At 41.0% G+C, this 16,989-nt stretch overlaps 1 protein-coding gene across 1 annotated transcript in view; it reads left to right on the forward strand.

Annotated features, from left to right (window-relative positions):
- Positions 1-16,989, forward strand: part of PARD3B (par-3 family cell polarity regulator beta) — a 427,904-nt gene that overhangs the window by 382,610 nt on the left and 28,305 nt on the right. The window contains exon 22 of the mRNA XM_059820147.1: positions 13,597-13,676. Coding sequence (XP_059676130.1) covers positions 13,597-13,676 — 80 coding nt within the window. The remainder of the gene's footprint in view (positions 1-13,596; positions 13,677-16,989) is intronic.

The raw sequence follows: 16,989 nt of genomic DNA on the forward strand, positions 1-16,989 counted from the left end.
TTGTCTTGCAGTTAAAAACATTAAAAAGTTCAAGATTTCTTCACAGCCAAGGTGTGAAAAGTAATTAGAATGTATCACTGGGTGCTGGGTGTATAAGCAATTATCTATGAATATATAAAGGCTCTATTTTTCTCAACAAACAGGAGACATTGTTATAATTATTTAAAATGAAACAGAAAGTCACAGACTCAGACATGGAGAGATTGGGCGGATAACTTTATTAGTTCCTAGTCTAAGGTCTGTAGTGCAGATGCTAATCTAATATCAAGACTACATTAAAATAAAGTGCAAAATATGGGAAAAGAGAACTTCATTTATCCTGTAAGGCTGGTGCTGTACATGAGTTTGGCTTTTCTGTGCAAGGCCAGCTCTTTCAACTTTCAACCTCAACTCTGGCTGTTAAAGCACACTTGGAAAAAGGAGCGCTAGCACTTTCTTTCTTGCTCAGTATGGTATCTGACTGGAACACATTCCTTCTATCAAATGTGCTGAGTTTTGAGAAGTTCTGCAAAAGTTAGTAATCAGTTTCATTTTTGTTTGCATTTGGTTTTTTAAACCTTCTTTAATGTTCTTGCTTTGTTTGGTAAATTGAATTTGTAAGCAGGAATTTCCCAATGCAGAAGGGAGTTCGATAAAATACTGGCACTGTGCATCCGAATCTGAAGGGTTGATTTTGATTTTTTTTTTTTAGTGTTTTTGAGACACTTGCTGTGCAACTGTATTTATTGACAATAAGAAAGCAAGAGCAACAAATACTGCTGTCTGTGTTTTTGCTGCTTTTTCCTCATCAAATGGCCTGGCTGCTGTGTTAAGTGTCATGTTGCCCAATATTAAGTAGAGCCATTCCAGCTGAACTGTATGTCGTAAGTCCTGTATGATAGGAGAGTCTTCTGTAATCCCGGTGATACTGGGATGTCTGCCTTCCAAGCAGAAATAAGAGTTCTGGCGCTGCTGCCTCCGAGGGTGTCCTGCTATTCAAGGCAGATGATATGTGAATATCAGTGTGCCAAAGTAGCATAGATTTCATAAAGTAGTATATCAAATTCAGCATGTATCTTGTGAAAGCGTACAACTGAGCAAGAGGGCAAATACTGGTATGTCTTCCTAAGTGCAGTGTGGTCACCAATTGTAAGATTTTTCTGGGTTTAGTCCATTCATATGTTTTCTTGATAGGCTGGAATTAATGATTGTCAAAATTACTATTGCAAATAGTGCATTCCTGTGTTAGGAAGACCAATGCTGCATGTGGCAACAAATAATGGCTGTGGCTCTCCAGGGGAGACCTGGACTGGGTGTATGTTTTACACCATCAGGTATTCCAAGAAAAGTCCAAGTAGCAGATACCTAGAGTGAAATTGTGGCTGTGAAATTGTGGCTATGGAATTATGATATGACTCAAAACAAAGTGAGCAAATTGGGATTCTGAGGAGATCCATAAGTTTCTTGTATTGCAGTAAGCATGGTTATATCAAGTTACATTCTATGCTTCATAATTTGATGATAGCTCCTTCAAGATAAGATAAAAATTTTTAATTTGAAATACATGCCTGTGCCTTCCACCCCTGGTCTGCCATCATCAAAACAAAGTCATTCTGACAATCTAAATTCAGTCTTTCCTGTGGAATGATTATAGGGGAATTTAGCAAAATACTATCTAGTGGTACCCACCAGTGGATCAGTATTAACATTTACATTTGCATTTGAAGCTAATTTCAAAAGTATTTCTCTTAATTTGCTAGGAAGATACCTGTCAAGTTAGCAATTAAACTGTAATTTGGTCACTGAGGTGTTTACACAGATTAATAGATCTCTTCTCTTAAGCGTGTGCTCCTGGGTTTGAAATAATAGCTATACTGCGTGGTAGCATGACCCCACTTGAGTTTCACACACACACATGCACAAAATCAAATTCCATCACATTTTAATGCAAATTTTACCTTTGCAAATGATGGCCTGAAAAGAATGAGTTTCCATGGTAACCTTAGGGAACACATAACCTGTTTATCATAACTTCTTCATGAAGCAAGACAGGGGGTGGGGAACATGCTTTGATGTCAGCTATATTTTTCTGTAGACAGCATTCTGCTGTAGCACATATAGAGAGATCACCAAAATGCTCCTGTACTGTCCTCAATAAACTTTTTTCCTTTCTTAGAAACAGAAACAGTCATATGGAATAACATAGGAGGGAACTGCAGTAGGCAGTATTCAAAACCATTAACTGACCTTTCAGCTCCTGTCTATAGTTTGACAACTAGGTCAACATTTTTAAAGACCAATCACAAATTAAAACAGATCTCTTCCATCACTTTCTTTCTCCTTGTTTTCCCTCCATGCTTTACGTTTGGCCCTCAGATATCCTTACTGCCTTTCAAAGGTGCTTTTTTGTTTTCTTGTTCCTCCACTGCTGAAAGTACTGTTTGAAAAATGCCTTGAAATATCTCTGAACTCCTACATTGTGGAGCTACCACAAAAAAGAATATATTGATTGTACTTCACATTCAGTGCTGACTTTCAGAGTTGAGGTGGTGGCTTCTGGAGCTGCCATTAGCGAGGAGTGAGTTTGATGGCTGCGAGCATCTGCAAGGTTGTATTTTTCCTGCAGATGCACGGTAACTCCTGGCTGAAGGAAAGTATGTCTGCAACGTTTTTGTAAGGTCATTAGGAGTAAGGAACAGATGTTGAGGTTTTTCAGAATGCTGCTTTGAAGTGTCATTTAGGAGTCAACTGACAAGACTGACCCTATAGGCAGTGATTTTTGGGACTGGAACACAGAGGAACAATTGCCCACAGTTACCCATCTGGTATCCATCTGGTACCAGCAAACAACAGACAGTACCAAATCGCAGAGAAACTGTACCAACTGCTAAATTGGTATCAGCAAGCAAATAAGGTCACCACCCAACAGCAGTCGCAAGCAGGAGAAACAATGTCTGTAACATTTACAGACTGGTATCTGAAGATCCGGAGGAACCTGATGCCATAGCATATGGAAAGCAATTCCTCTCTCTAAGTGTGCTTATGCTGATGTTGTTTGCTCAGTATTAATCCAGGTTTGGGTTGTTTTGTTTTTTTTTTTCTTGTTAACCATATTGAATTTGCAGTGTGGAGAGCTTTTGTCATGTTGCCATTGAGAGAGCGCCTCTCTTTAGTGGCATCTATGTTTAACAGGATTAAGGTGGATTTAATACCCTGCACTACAGACTAACCATTCAAATTCCAAGAGCACTGTTCCACAGTGGTGTCAAATCACAATGGAAGGAGTTGAGGTTAACTTTTAACTCCGTGACGATTTACTCTTTGCCATTTTTCTTTGATGTGAAGTATTCTTGGGGAGAGCTGTGGCAGGGGGTTGTTCCCCAATTTTATTGCCATCTTCCTCTTCTTCCCTTTGTTCATTTTCCCCCTTCTTCCTCCTTTTCTTCTCTTGAAGCAGGGTGCTGGTTTGTACAGTAGCTAAGTGTTTAGAATGTAATAACGCAACAGTGAGAGATTTACTGCCTCTAGGCGCTACCCCTTCTACTCTTGAGGACCTCCAGCAAGGCATGATTTTATAGACAATGAAAGGCTCGCTCTCCCCTGTGAAGCTGCCTGCCTGCAGGAAGCTTTTCACTGTCTGTTTCCACTACTTGCTCCGCAATTTAGTTCCATGCCCTGCTATTTCCCCCTTCCCTCCCTCTTTCCTTCCCTGACATACACATGCGTATACCCCCCGCATACACATTCAGCACCAACACCAGATGTAGGTAGATACAGCAAAATAGCATTATCTCAATGTGTGTGTGTCTGTGTGTTAAAAACCTCAAAAATACCCCAAACATTTTCATTTTGCCATCCTCATCATAAATGGAAATATTGATCTGTCCCCTGTTTGCTTTCCAGGTACTGACACTGTCATTTCATTTTCCCTAAAAAGAACACAAGCTCATAGCTGGGCTGCAAAGCGTGGCCATTACTCCCTGGCATTGGTGCCAAGAACTCTGCTGACTTAGCTAGAGAAAGATGCTGAAAGCCCCTGACTTTGAGAGAAAATTCAATTCAATTTACTTCATACCGTGTCTCTCATGAAGTATTTCAAAATGCCTTATATCAGGAGATAACATAATGAGAAAATGCTTTAGAGAACTGGGTATTCAGATAGCAAGACACAAGGATACACAACAATGAACTGGAGTAAAAGAAAAGACGACTGTCATTTAAAAGCAGTAATCATCTGGATAAGTAGTCTTGTAAACTAATTACAGTGAAAAGAGAAGCAAAGAATGCAAGACTGGGAGGAACAAGAAGCAGCTTAGTTTCAAACAGGCTAAGACAGAGTACTGGTTTCATGGCGGGGAAGGAATTGTGCACAGTATTGTAGCACAACTACGGGAGATCTGCTTTAGAAATGTATTCACATGTATGTATTATGTATGCTGTATATTGCATCACAGGTGTAGCTCAGTGACAAGTTAAGTTATTCTCTCTAGTGGCTGGGAAGAGATTAATTACCTTGGCCTGGTTCAGTGGAAGAGCAACTGAAATGCCCCCCTGTAGTTGGAAAGAATCAATGCTGGTGGGTGCTGAGGTTTTTTTGTTCTGCTGCTTTTAAGTTTTGCTCCTGGCTCAAGGACCTCTGTTTGTCTCTACTCTGAGAATAGGTTAGCAAGTGAGGGTGTCGCAAATCTGGTGCTCATTAAAGACAATTAAGAGGTAGAATTAAGCAAAACATATTATACGACTAATGGAAAAAGAAGCCACCCACAGAGACGGACACAGGCCAGGAAATTATCTCATTTTGCATCGTCACAGGAAACCATAGTCCTCCAGCACCGGGGATCGGGGGATTGCAGAGCTAGGGTTCAGAAAGCAGAATATCATCTTTGTGGGGCTGTGCAAAAGCACTTTGCAGCTTTGGCTTCACCTCCATCTTTGCTATTTTCTCTCTACTTAGTGTTGCAAGATACAGCAAATGCTGAGAGCTTGTTTTCTACTAAGCTAAGGCAATTGCCATGTTTTTAAACTGTTACGGGAACAGCCTGTTTCCCTTTTAAAGTTCCCATCTGTGTTTGTATTTCCCTCAGTCTATTGCCTTTATAGAGAATTTTCCGCTCTCTCTAAATCTAAACCATTAGTTTCACCTCCTTGAACAAGAGGTAGGGCATTACTGAGGAGGAAGAGTAAATCCTGAGATAATCAGCCCTGCTTAATTCCAGCATGGAGCACTGCTGTCATGAGTGTTCCTGGTGTTCATTGCATAGGGAGAAGGTACAAGGACTGTAAGTATGTACATTTGTGTGTGTGTGTATATATATGTGTACATATATGTATAGCGAGAGAGAGACAGAAGGGGGAGCATTTAATTGCCTAGCAATCTGACTGACCAAGTAGTGTTCTGATTGCATACAGCTGATTTTCTAAGTGAAAATTTTCAACACTACTCACCAGTAAAACCAAGATCATCAGTGACTCTGCAGCGTGTGTCTGTGTTTCTTACAGGGAAGAGGAAGGATGGTTTGATTACTATCTCTTTTTTCCTTTAGACAAGGATGTTTTTCTCACCCAAGGGAAATGCATTCTAGCAGCATGAACATAACTATTAATCAACACTTAAGCAATAATCAGTGAATGAAAAATGATGACCAGAAACTGAAAATGTACTTGCATAGCTACTTTGGTGCTTTTGCTTTGAGATCATGCCTTTGCATTTTAATATGAACAATTCTTATAAAATTAGTGCTGATATATTCCAAAAGGCCGTGATTTAAAAAGCCAGCACTTATTTTTCACTTTAAAAAAAAAATTACTAACAGTGAATGATACATTAAGATCTACATAAGTTATGCTATAAAGCTACCTCAGTAGTCTCTGAGATAGATCCTCAATTGATGTGAACCAGTAATATCTTGTGGGTTACTTCAGAGATGGAGATGCCAAGATCATCATCACTAGAATGCTGCGTTCAAATGTGTGAAGACTTGTTCAGGATATGGAGATACAAATATTTTTCCTGTGTATTTTCACCCAAAAAGGAGATACAGCCACTGAGAGATGCAGGTGTGTATCAGCTTTGGGAATGCCTCCAAGAGGAATCAAATGCTATTGAAGTTAAAACAAACCACCCTCATCAGTATTTAGCATGCTTTCCTGAATCAGGGCCAAGGTATGTGGTAGCACCCAGCAGAAACCAAGTCTGTGAGACTCTGCTAGGAGTGCAGCGATACCTTCCTTTAGCTCTTCAAGATGTTTTTTGACAAACTTAGTCACAGTTCTAATAGCATCAAGTGTTCTTTGGACTAATCTCAAAACCAGAGCAGTATAAAATGCTTAAAGTGAGCATGTGCTTAACAAAAAGAAAGATCAACATTCCCTGTGACTGAGCCCTGAAAACAGAAATTTAAGAGTCTACGAGATCATGACTTGGTGATTGGGCTGTGAACAGGCACTTATAGCCATCTGTTGATTCACCTTCCCAAATTACTTACCCTGTATTTTCTGTTGAGAAGAAAATAAAAAAGTTTAAATTAGTTGCCAGACTAAAACCCAAAACAAACTTTGAAGGCAAAAAAGTTTAAATTAGTTGCCAGACTAAAACCCAAAACAAACTTTGAAGGCATCAGACCATGATTTGAGATCCTCTAACAATTACTCTCCCAAGATGTCTGTAAAATGGAGTGGGAACAGAAATGCAAGGTTTCGCAGGACCTGCTGGGAAGATGCTGCTTCCTTCCTTATTCTTGAAAACTCTCCTACAAGCAAGTTTGTAACAGGAAGGTTGAAAGTGCTCTCTCTCCAGTGGTGGAGGTGGTTTTGAGAGTTCCCGTGGAACATCATCTTGATTTGCCATTGCAGCCACTTAGTGAAGAAAAGCACCACTAAGAATATCAAAAAGAAGTACTAAAGGTGCTGTCTTATATCCAAACAATGGTAAAGCAGTACCGATGGGCTCATTAGACATTAGACTCTTCTTTGAGGACTGCTTCTGTCATTAAAATCAATGCAACTTAATTAAAGCAAATTATAGATAGATACATCTATAAATAAGATATTAAAGTGCACTGCTGAATATGATAATTGCTGCATATTTAGCAATCAGCGTGTGTGTTCTGCTTTTGCCAGGAGGGATTTCTTTCAGTGGAATCAATGGAGCTTTATTAAAAACCATCCAAATTAGAGAGAGAAATGATGAGTGTTATAATAACGTAAAATCACTGTTTCAACTTTCATTGCAAAACCAGGAAAGCAAAATACATCCCTCTTTGTGTATGTAAGGAAAACATCAGGAAAATTCTTTTGAATCGTGGACACTGGTAGAATTTTTAATTTTTACCTTTTGATGGAAAACATAAAAAAGCTGGATGGAGGAAAACATGTTTTCTGTGGAAATGCTGGAGGTCTTGGAGGGTGGGATAATTAGGATATCACAGCAGTAAGGGATTAAGAAGACCCCTTCGATCAGCTTCCTCCATTTCACATGGAACATCCAGTTCCCTGCCTTACATAACCCACCTATGTTTTAACAGCTAAAGAACGTGTTAGTGAGTCAAATAGTGCTCTTAAATTTCACTTGCAGTCCCTGGAACCAGGCAGACTGTTGAAATGCAAAAAATAAAATGGGTGAATTTTGCTGCTTCACCTGTGTATGAAACACTGAGACCGGGGTGGGGAACAAATCCACTTTTACCTCTCTCAGTTTTTCTTCAGTTTTCACTTAATTGAAAACAAAAACCAACTGTGTCTCAGCAGAGGGGAGACCTGGAGGTTAAAGGGCAAATTCCGTTATACCACCGCTCTTTTTGGCATGCTGAATCTCAACCCATGTGATTAGAAACGCTTGCAGACAAAAGAAGATCTTTGAGAACAGAGGTCAAACCAGCATCTGAATCAAGTCCTTTAACGGATGATCACAAGACTATTGAAAAATGTACTAAGCAATGCAGCGGTACTATGTGCCATGTTTATACACAGACTTCCAGGCAAAAAGCAGAACTGGGTGGTATTTTCAAAGCACTTGGGTGATGGCAGAGCACATGCCTCACTCTGCAGCCTTCCGGGGATGGCTCCTGTCTTTTAGTGCATGTCAGTCACATAAAATACAAGGGTAGTATCACGCCATCTTTTATGGGGAGGAAACCACAATGCACAAGCTCAAGTGACTTTCCTGAGCGTACACAGTGAGTAAGTGAAAAAGTTAGGAGTCCCAGGACTCCTATTTTCTTAAGCCCTTCCTGATTTCCCATAATTTTAAGTAAGTCAGGCATGACTCAAGTGGAGTCAGCAGTGTTTTGCACTGGGTTCACAAACATGTAGCTAAAATCACTTCAGCCTTGATGAAGTTATGCTATTGCTACTTATCTAATGGGCAGCACACAATCCTCATTTTCTTTCTTAATGATAATTGAAATGTTTGGAGGAGGCTTATTGTTCAGAAGTGGGGAAAACAAAGGGTTAAAAAGAAAAAAAAATGAAAAGGGCAAACGAGCTGTTTAGTGTGTAAGTGAAAAATGAATAAGCCTGAATGCAACACCCACTGTGTATTATTCCTTTTTAAGAGCGTGAAACTTCTGAGTCTGAGCTGTGGTTTTTCTATAGCTAGTTAAGAAGCTTTAAAAAAATTTTTTAACAAACTGATCTCTGCAAAGATGATCAAAGTTTTCTATATGCAGCTCTAAATAAAATACCTGCAGGAGAGGGAATGGTGTCTGCAGCTTTCTGAGACAGTCACCCTGAAAATGGCTCTGCATCAGTCTTTTCCTTATGAGCAGTACCCAAGGTCTTGGGTCTTCAGCATGCCGACTTCACTCAGGACAGACTCGGAGCAGGAAGCTCAGGTAGCTCAGGTGAGAATTTGTGAGAGGAGGTAGCATCCCAGGCGAAAACACAGCATCCTGCTGAATGTGTCTCTACTGCTAGGGGCAAGGAGCTGCTGCTGGCTTCCGTTTGCAGTGTGGTAGCTCTCGCCTTGAGCTGTGTGTGAATGCACAAGAAAAAGTTGATTCCAGCTTCATGAAGCTTAAACTTTAAAAAAGATTTCTATAGTTGTTATTGTTCATACCGCAATGGGTGTCCAACCCCAAACAACTTGATCCGCATGAAAGGGGCAAGAGAGGCTTTCCTGCTAGCAGCTAGTCTTTTAGCCTTTAACAAATGCACCAGGAGGAAGGCAGCGTAAGGCAGGTGAGGAGGAATGAAATGCAGTGTCTCCCAGGAAAAAACACGGCCTCTTGCACTTTTCTGCACAGTTTTCAAGGTAGTCTCAAGCTTCAGGATGAAGTAAATCCTTTCTCTGCTCTTGAAGAATCGTTCTTCTGCAGCCCCAGAATTTGCCTGTAGGCAAATCCTAGACGTATTTCAAGATACCTCCTTACAAGTATAGTCTACTTATGCCTTATAATTTATTTGTAAATATTTGAATGCTCTAAGATGTTTGTTTCTGGTTTGATCTATATGTGCATGTTCACATCACCTTTTTTATTTTTTTCCTGGGAAGTTTTCCTAGGGAGAATTGGCAAATTAGAGGTATTTGCTGCTAGCTTATCACTTCCATGTATTGGAAAACTCCTCAAAGTGCCCTGCAGTCACCATATTTGCCAGGGACATAGCTCGCATTGATACCTGCACAGCTCTTGTTTTCCTTTGCAGTTGCTTTCCCTTTCTATCTGTTTTGGATCAGCATGTGAAACATGAAACTTTGACTCTTTCTACAGTTTTCTGTCTTGAAACAAATGTGGATTCCCTTTGTCCAGGGAAGCAGAGGGAGCCTCAACCTGTGCTCATTATTCTCTGCCTTTTGGGCCTTCACATTGGTCCCCTACTGAGGGCTGTGGACCTAGAGAGAGGAGAGCAGCACACAGTGCCCACACTGTTATCCAGTCTGCACATCCCCCAGCCTGGTTCTGCTGCTGGGGACTGGCAGAGGTTTAATTAAAGATGCAGAGGTGTCATAGGGTTTTTTCTGAAGTGACATATTTCTATCACAGAAATCTTGTTTGCTAATGGCAATTATTGGTTTTAAAAAAAAAAGGGATACTTGAATAACAAAAATGTTACTAGCTATGTAGAAAAGATGTCTTTCTGGCACACAGAAGATCCTGACCATGAAGGCATTGAGTTATATGCATGATGTCTTGCCCATTTGTCTGGTACCTTGTCTCCAAGTGTGGCCACTGCTACGTGCTTCAGAGAATTCGTCAGGATTCCCAAAGGGGTGATTAGGAGAATAACCTGCTGGTACAGAGGTTTCTGCCTGCTCTTCCTTTCAGGGAGTGGCTGACTCTTCGAGGCTTTACCTCTCTGTCAAAAGCTTTACTGTCTTCTGCTAACCTGATGTTGGCTGTTTTGATTCATATGCATATCCAGTTTATTAATTTTCCATTCTACAAAGGCCTTGGCCATACCGATACTTTGCAACAGTTAAGTTTCATGAATTGTTTGTTGTTGTCTTTTGATAAAGATAGCATTTCCTTTCCACAGTTTAAGTATGCTGCTCTTTTAATTGTACTGATGGGATGATGGCTGTTTCTGTGTTTATCTCTACCCTGTTGTTTTTGCATATTCATGTTTTGCTTGTTAGTTGAGGCCGCTTTAGACTAAGAGATGATCTCTTCATAATGATAGCTCTTATTTAAGTTGATGTCGTTAATTTAAACCCTAAAAATACGGGAGCATGTTTTGGATCATTCTTTCTGTTGTTCATTACCATACATTTGTGAAAGGTGTATTTCATCTGCTGTCGTGTTCTCTCTTTACTGATTGGTGTGTTGGTCTTAAAAGCTCTTCCAGCCACCTCTGATAGGGACTCAGTTAAGTAGTGCACCTTTCGTCAGCTCCCACACCTCGCTGGTCACTTCATGGTCAGCGTCCATTTAGCTTTGATAGGACTTCCAGGTTTTAATTCTTTTTACTAAGATTATTGTTTGCTTGCCTAAATATTTTGTGATGATTAACTATGCGGTTAAAACCTCCGCACCTGCACTGAGGGCCAGCTGCACATGTCCTGTTTTGGGGAAGAAGGAGAAGCCTGAATATTTTGATCTTGTTAATTAGTACCTTTCACAGGGATTTTTAGCTTTGTTCTAAAAGACAGCAAGGAACCCTTTGCTTTGACTCTCTCTGAAACAGAAATAACTTTCACGAGGGAGGTGTTTCCATTTTCTCAGTTTCTCTCTTCATCGGGGTAGCATTTTATTCTGGGCACCATTTTGCTGGTGGCTGAGCAATGATACGTTTTTACTGTCGCGTGGACAGATGGAGAAGGGAAAGGAGAAGAAATGGCTGAGTCTTTAATTAGCTGTGCAGAGCCAGAGCATGCTTTTCCAGTGCGTCGGGGGGTTTATATAGGGTGTGGAGACTCAGCCGCTCGATGGATCCAAATTAGCAGAATTGTGTCTCCACCGCCAGGGTGTTTCTATGGCAACTGTCTCTCAAATCATATATACAAACAGACCTGGGGGGGGGGCTGCTATTTGGTCTGTAGGAAACCATCGGAAAAGGGGTAGTTTCAGGCTGCAAAAAGGCCTTGCGATGTAAATATTTCTTTACTTTCTAGTGACTGGTATAAGTTTTGGGATCACTGCTCAATGCGGGCGCAATTCCGAATCTGTTTGTGTTTTTGCATGTTGACTGGCTGCTGTTACTCCTGCTAGGTCTGAGAGAGATCACCAGGAAACTTGCACGGGGTTGCAAATGCACAGAGAGAGTTACCAGGCGCATCCGTCAGCTCATAAACATCTTGCCACTGTACATAATTAATAGCCTATCTACAGCCACGGAGATAAACCATATACTACGTGGCTTTTGTGCTGAGCGAACCAAATTATACATTCATTTCTTTTCCTCTCATTCTTCTTCATAAAACAGCAGAAATCTGGAGGCTCTTCTCTCGCCTGCATACCTGGTGAATTAAGGGAAACTATCAACCTGATCAAATTAGCAGTGTAAGAACAGCCAAAGTGGCTGTGACTGTCAGCCTAAGTGACTCTATCTTTACAAATTCTCTCTACATGTCACTTTTTCTGGTGGAAAAAATGAAGGAATGATCCGTTTAGCCTGCTGCCCTCTTTTTGAAATGTAGGACAATTATTGTTATCTTTTGCTCATCCAAAGTCAGGCACTGCTAAAGCATGGGTCATTTCAAATCAAGAGGTGGTGATTTCTTGTGGCTGTCAGTTCCGTGAGGACTCCTTTCTGTTTTGAGTCAGATAAAGGGGAGTGAGCAAGAGGCCTGTGCTAAATAATTTTTTTCACGTATGAGTATCTTGTATGCTCAATGAGTGGCAAGGTGCACAACGGTATTTGTTTAGAACAATTCCTAAGCTTGCCTAGTAGCTCTAAGGGATAGTGCTTGTCTTTGCGTTGGACTTGGCTTATGTAATGGATCCACAAGAATTGTACACAGAAATGCTATGTAAAGGCAGATAAGACCTACTACACCGGAGTGCACAACCTTTCCCGTTGTGGAAGCTTTTACATTTCTTCAGTGAAAATGACGTATTGTGCATAAATTGCAGGACTGACAGAAATGTACTCTAACCTGTAGAATGTGAAAAACATGTCAATTTTTGTTTGTTTTCTCTTTTTATAATCAGGTATTTTCCGAAAGCTTGGTGTGATTTATTCTTTTCTTTTTAATGAATTGTTAAAAATGTTTGAAAAGGCATTAAATCTTCCTTTCTGCTATTAATCTGTAAAAGGGGAAGGGGATTTTAAATGGCCTCTTAGTATATTGCTTTATAAAACTGCTGATTCTAGCAGCACCGGAATAGGAATACATACTAATGTAGGAAACACTGAAGGCAGTCAGAGCCTCCTGCATTTATGGAGGAAAAGACTAATAGCTCCATTTTAACAAGGCTTTTAACACTTTGGGCCATCAGCAGGCATTGAGTGAGTGAAATTGGGAGAGCTCCTGTGTGCTAAAAGCATTGAAGTTCACTGTTCTGTACCCCAGTTGGAGCCTTCCTGATAGAATTGTGCTCTTCAGCCAACGCCAGTTGCCATCTTGAAAACAAACCAAGTAGCGAGCTGGCATCTTGACTGAGTGCACTAATGCTTCACTTCTGAAATGGCACCAGAGCATGATAAATGCGCTTACCTCCCAGCTGGATACTTAGCTTTGCAGTGGCATTAGGGAAAGTTTCCGGATCTGTGTTAAGAACGAAAGCAAAGCCTGTTTATGTCATGTTAAAACTTGAGCAAAACACACAAGTGGAGAAAAAACCAGCAGACTTGGTACTAAGATGCTAGCTTTCATTCAAGTAGTTATGCCACTGGAATCAGAAGGGGTGTGCTTACATCATTAGCGTATGTCCTCGTGTTACTGAATTCTAGGAGGAAGGCCAGCCAGGGAAGGAGAGAGAATATCCCAGCTAGCACGCAGTTAAGGAAAAGGCCCTGAAGATTGTACCTGTTCTAAACACTTCTTTGATATGGAAGCCTTTCTTGTTAGCAGTGATAAGATTATGTATGGGATTTGGAGCTTCTTTGAGCCCCTGCCATTCTTTTGTTGATTTTGGCGTGTTATAGCATCATGTGCTCTCTGCTTATCGTTTTGAGATGCATTGTTAGTAGCTGAGCTGCATAATTGATCTTCATCTCTAATTACTCTCCTCTCCACAGGTGCCTGGAAAAGGTCCAGATGGAAGCTCATACAATCTCCACTTTGAGGGGTTGGAAAGGCAGTATGCATCCTTACCCAGGTATGGCAGCGAGCCTCATACCCACACACTGATTCACCCTTCCTCTGATGGGTAGGGAAATCAGCCCACAGCTGACGTCTGGCTCCAACATGAGAGATTATTTTGTAATTTTATCTTGTCACCTTTTGCTGCTGATTTAGTGCCGTCTTTATAACTGTACTATTAATTTGGACTTTTGAATTTAAAAAAAAAAAAAGCGCTCTCACTGAACATGTCAGCAAGAGTCATGATCCACGGGTAGAGAATATGACATTGAGGAAACTGGCTCTGCAAGAGTTATAACAAGTTGTAGCAGGGCATAAATGACCGAGTTTATAGTGATATAATCTTAGCTGGCATTGACAGAGTACTGCTGTGGAAAGCCTCCACTACAGCAGCCACAGCTGCTGAAGTCCCACTGTTGCTGCAAGGACTGTCTGACTAGCAGTCCTATTCCAGCAGAGCATCTCTGTGCTTTAACTGAACACTGTGGAAATGAGAGTGAATTCTCTGAGGGCTTTTCTTAATTTTTAATCCTTATCAACTCAATGAAGAGTAATTCTAGTCTGAAACCAGTGGGGCATAACAAAAAAGAAGCATTTCAGAGATTTCAGTCTCATTTCTATGGGAGTTCTAATAGCGCAGTGTAAGATTTAGCAAGCCAGAAAGGGGAGCGAGAGGATGCTAGAAGAGATAGTGGGAAGCAGTGGGAGGAAAACAAAACCAGAAAATATTTCCCCTTTAGAATTAAGAGGGCTGGGAAGGACCTTAGAAGGGTTGCCCAGTCTACTTCTTGGACCTACAAGCAAGATAATTTGTAAAAGCAAAGCGAAAAGAACTATTTACAAGCAAGAAGAGATTCTTTGTTGTGAAGTAGTGCTGGCATTTAGGAAATAAGTGAATAGTTTCTTTTTGCTTCTCTTTCTTTTTCCACTGAGCTATTTACAGTCCAAGGTGTCACTGGGGAGATTGATTGATAAATATGTAATGCTGTGTCCAATTCCAGGTGAAAATACAAAGAATATCTTACTTTTGGAAACCAATATATAAAGGCTGTCTCACAAGATATTGTTGGATGTTTGTAGGCATTTTTAATGTACGTGGTTTCTAAACCAAAGGATGTGTCTGTAGTTCAGTTACTGCCTTCAAAAGATACTTGTATCAGCCATCGCTTTGGAAATTCATCCTGTGCAGTAACTGGCTTTTCTAACATAATCCTGCTTTCCAGTAGTGTGTCCTGTATGTATTTCCTGACTGACTGTGGATATTCTTACTCTCTTGCGTAAATGGACATCTTTTTTCATAGTCCTCCAACACTCATGTCTCCTGTCACATTTTTAGCAGTGATTTTTTGCAGGTTAGTTAGGTGTAGTTTAATTATGCACACTCTTTTGTATCTATTTTAAACTTCAATTTTGTTGAGTACTTCCTTGTGAATTACAAGAATAAATTAGCAATTGGTGCCCAGTGTAACTCTCTACAGCAATTTTCACATTCCTGTATCATGTCTCCTTTTATTCGATTTCCCTTCAAGCTAATCAACCTTATTTTTTCAATCTTTATAAAATGGAAATTTCCCAGTGAAGTAACTTCCATCACCCTGAATTCTTTATTTCACCAGTATTCCTTTCGAGCCAGGATGACCAGAACTGAGCACAACACTGCAAATGCAGGCGTGCCGTTGCTTTACGTAGCAGTGTTCTGTGTATTCCTTCTATCCCCTTCCCTTACAAACCCGCTGCATCCTCGGCATGTCCCCGAGGTATGTGTACTGCTCACCTCTGCACCCTGTGTTTTTGTATTGGGTTTTGGTTTTGGTTTTGGTTTTTTTTTTTTAAAAAAAAAGTAGGTCTGTCTGAATCAGATCATGACTCTCAGAGTGTTCTTCCCCAAACCTCCATGTAACTTGTGGGGAACATGGCTCTCTAGCTCTTATGACAGGTTTGAGTATTTAGCTGGGTGGGACTTGCCATTTAGGAAGTCATCCAAACGTTCAATATGCTTTTGGAGATTGGTGTGAAGAATGTAATTTCTCTCAGTGCCTAAGAAGATTATGCTGGAGAGTGAGAGGGCCTGCACTTCAGCGGGGTTGTGCGCTTCCTGACCCAAACACTCGCACTGCCGCACACAAGCCGTGCTATTGCTGTGTCTCCAGAGGGTTTCCACCCTGGCAGGAGCAGAGCTTTGAGACAGTGCACCCTTGGGTGTTCCTGCAGTCCAGCAATCGGCTGCTGCCTTTTATACTTAGGTTTTGTAAGTTTTGCAGTTTCATGTTACTGCAGTAATTAAGCACTGGCAGTCACAAATGAGTAGATTGCTACAGTGAAGTCTAAATCCAGAAGAAGGGGATGCAGTCTCATTGCCAGCCACTAATGGAAATGAGTGATTTCTTTTGTTCTCATGGCTGACTGCCCAGAAGTATAGAGGAATCCAGGTAAAAAATTCCCATTTGCTAACCTATTCTCAGTGGAGGATCCATGAATACTACTGTAATGGGCAGCATTATTTAAAAAAAAATAAGAGAAAGAAATAGGAAGGTATAAAGAAATACAGAGGGGGTATTTCCTCAAAGAGCAGCTTTCTTCTCCCCAGCATTGAACTATAGGTTCATGGTTTCCTGCCTTTGTCTTGTCTCTGTCCTCACCTTGGTCAAACTACTGAGCTGCATTTGGTATGGACGTGGTATATAATTGCCTGCGTACTTAGCCATTTAAGTCCAGTTTAATAAGAGATACTTACAGAGGCTTCAGATGAGGGTTGTAGATGCTGGGAAACAGATTCTTATTGCAATATTGTGTTGAGTCCAGGAGGATATGACCTTTGCCTGCCGCTCTGGTGTGGCACAACACAAGGAACGAGAGGAAAGCACTTGGACTGCAGCCAGTTTCACTGGATGAGGGGGGAGGAGGGGATCTGTGCCATGTCAAGAGTAGCTGGGACCTACACAGGGAAACTGTTCTGCTTACCTGGAAGCCAGCAGGAGTCATGCCAGTGTGTGGGCATGGACAAATTGAGTAAGAGAGCTTTCGTTTTCCTCCCCACTGGGCAAGAAGGAGGAATGATCACCTGCCGAATAGCTTTATGAATGTCTGGCGCCCCTAAGGCGCTACCCCGTTCCTGTGCAAAGGCACGCATCCTGCATGAAGGGGAAGTCAGATTGCCAGCAGCATCCAAACATATCTGCTGCTGGGTTGTAAAAATCTAAGCTTTGAAACACCGTTGCTTGCTTTGCCCTTTTGTTTTGTATTTTTCTATCTTTCTCTGAAGCTGCTAATTTAAGCCTTGATATTATGGGCCAAATTCAGGTCATATCAGTCTGTATTAACTGTATTGG

This window comes from Gavia stellata, chromosome 8 (assembly GCF_030936135.1).
Source record: "Gavia stellata isolate bGavSte3 chromosome 8, bGavSte3.hap2, whole genome shotgun sequence".
Classification (NCBI taxonomy): Eukaryota; Metazoa; Chordata; class Aves; order Gaviiformes; family Gaviidae; genus Gavia; species Gavia stellata.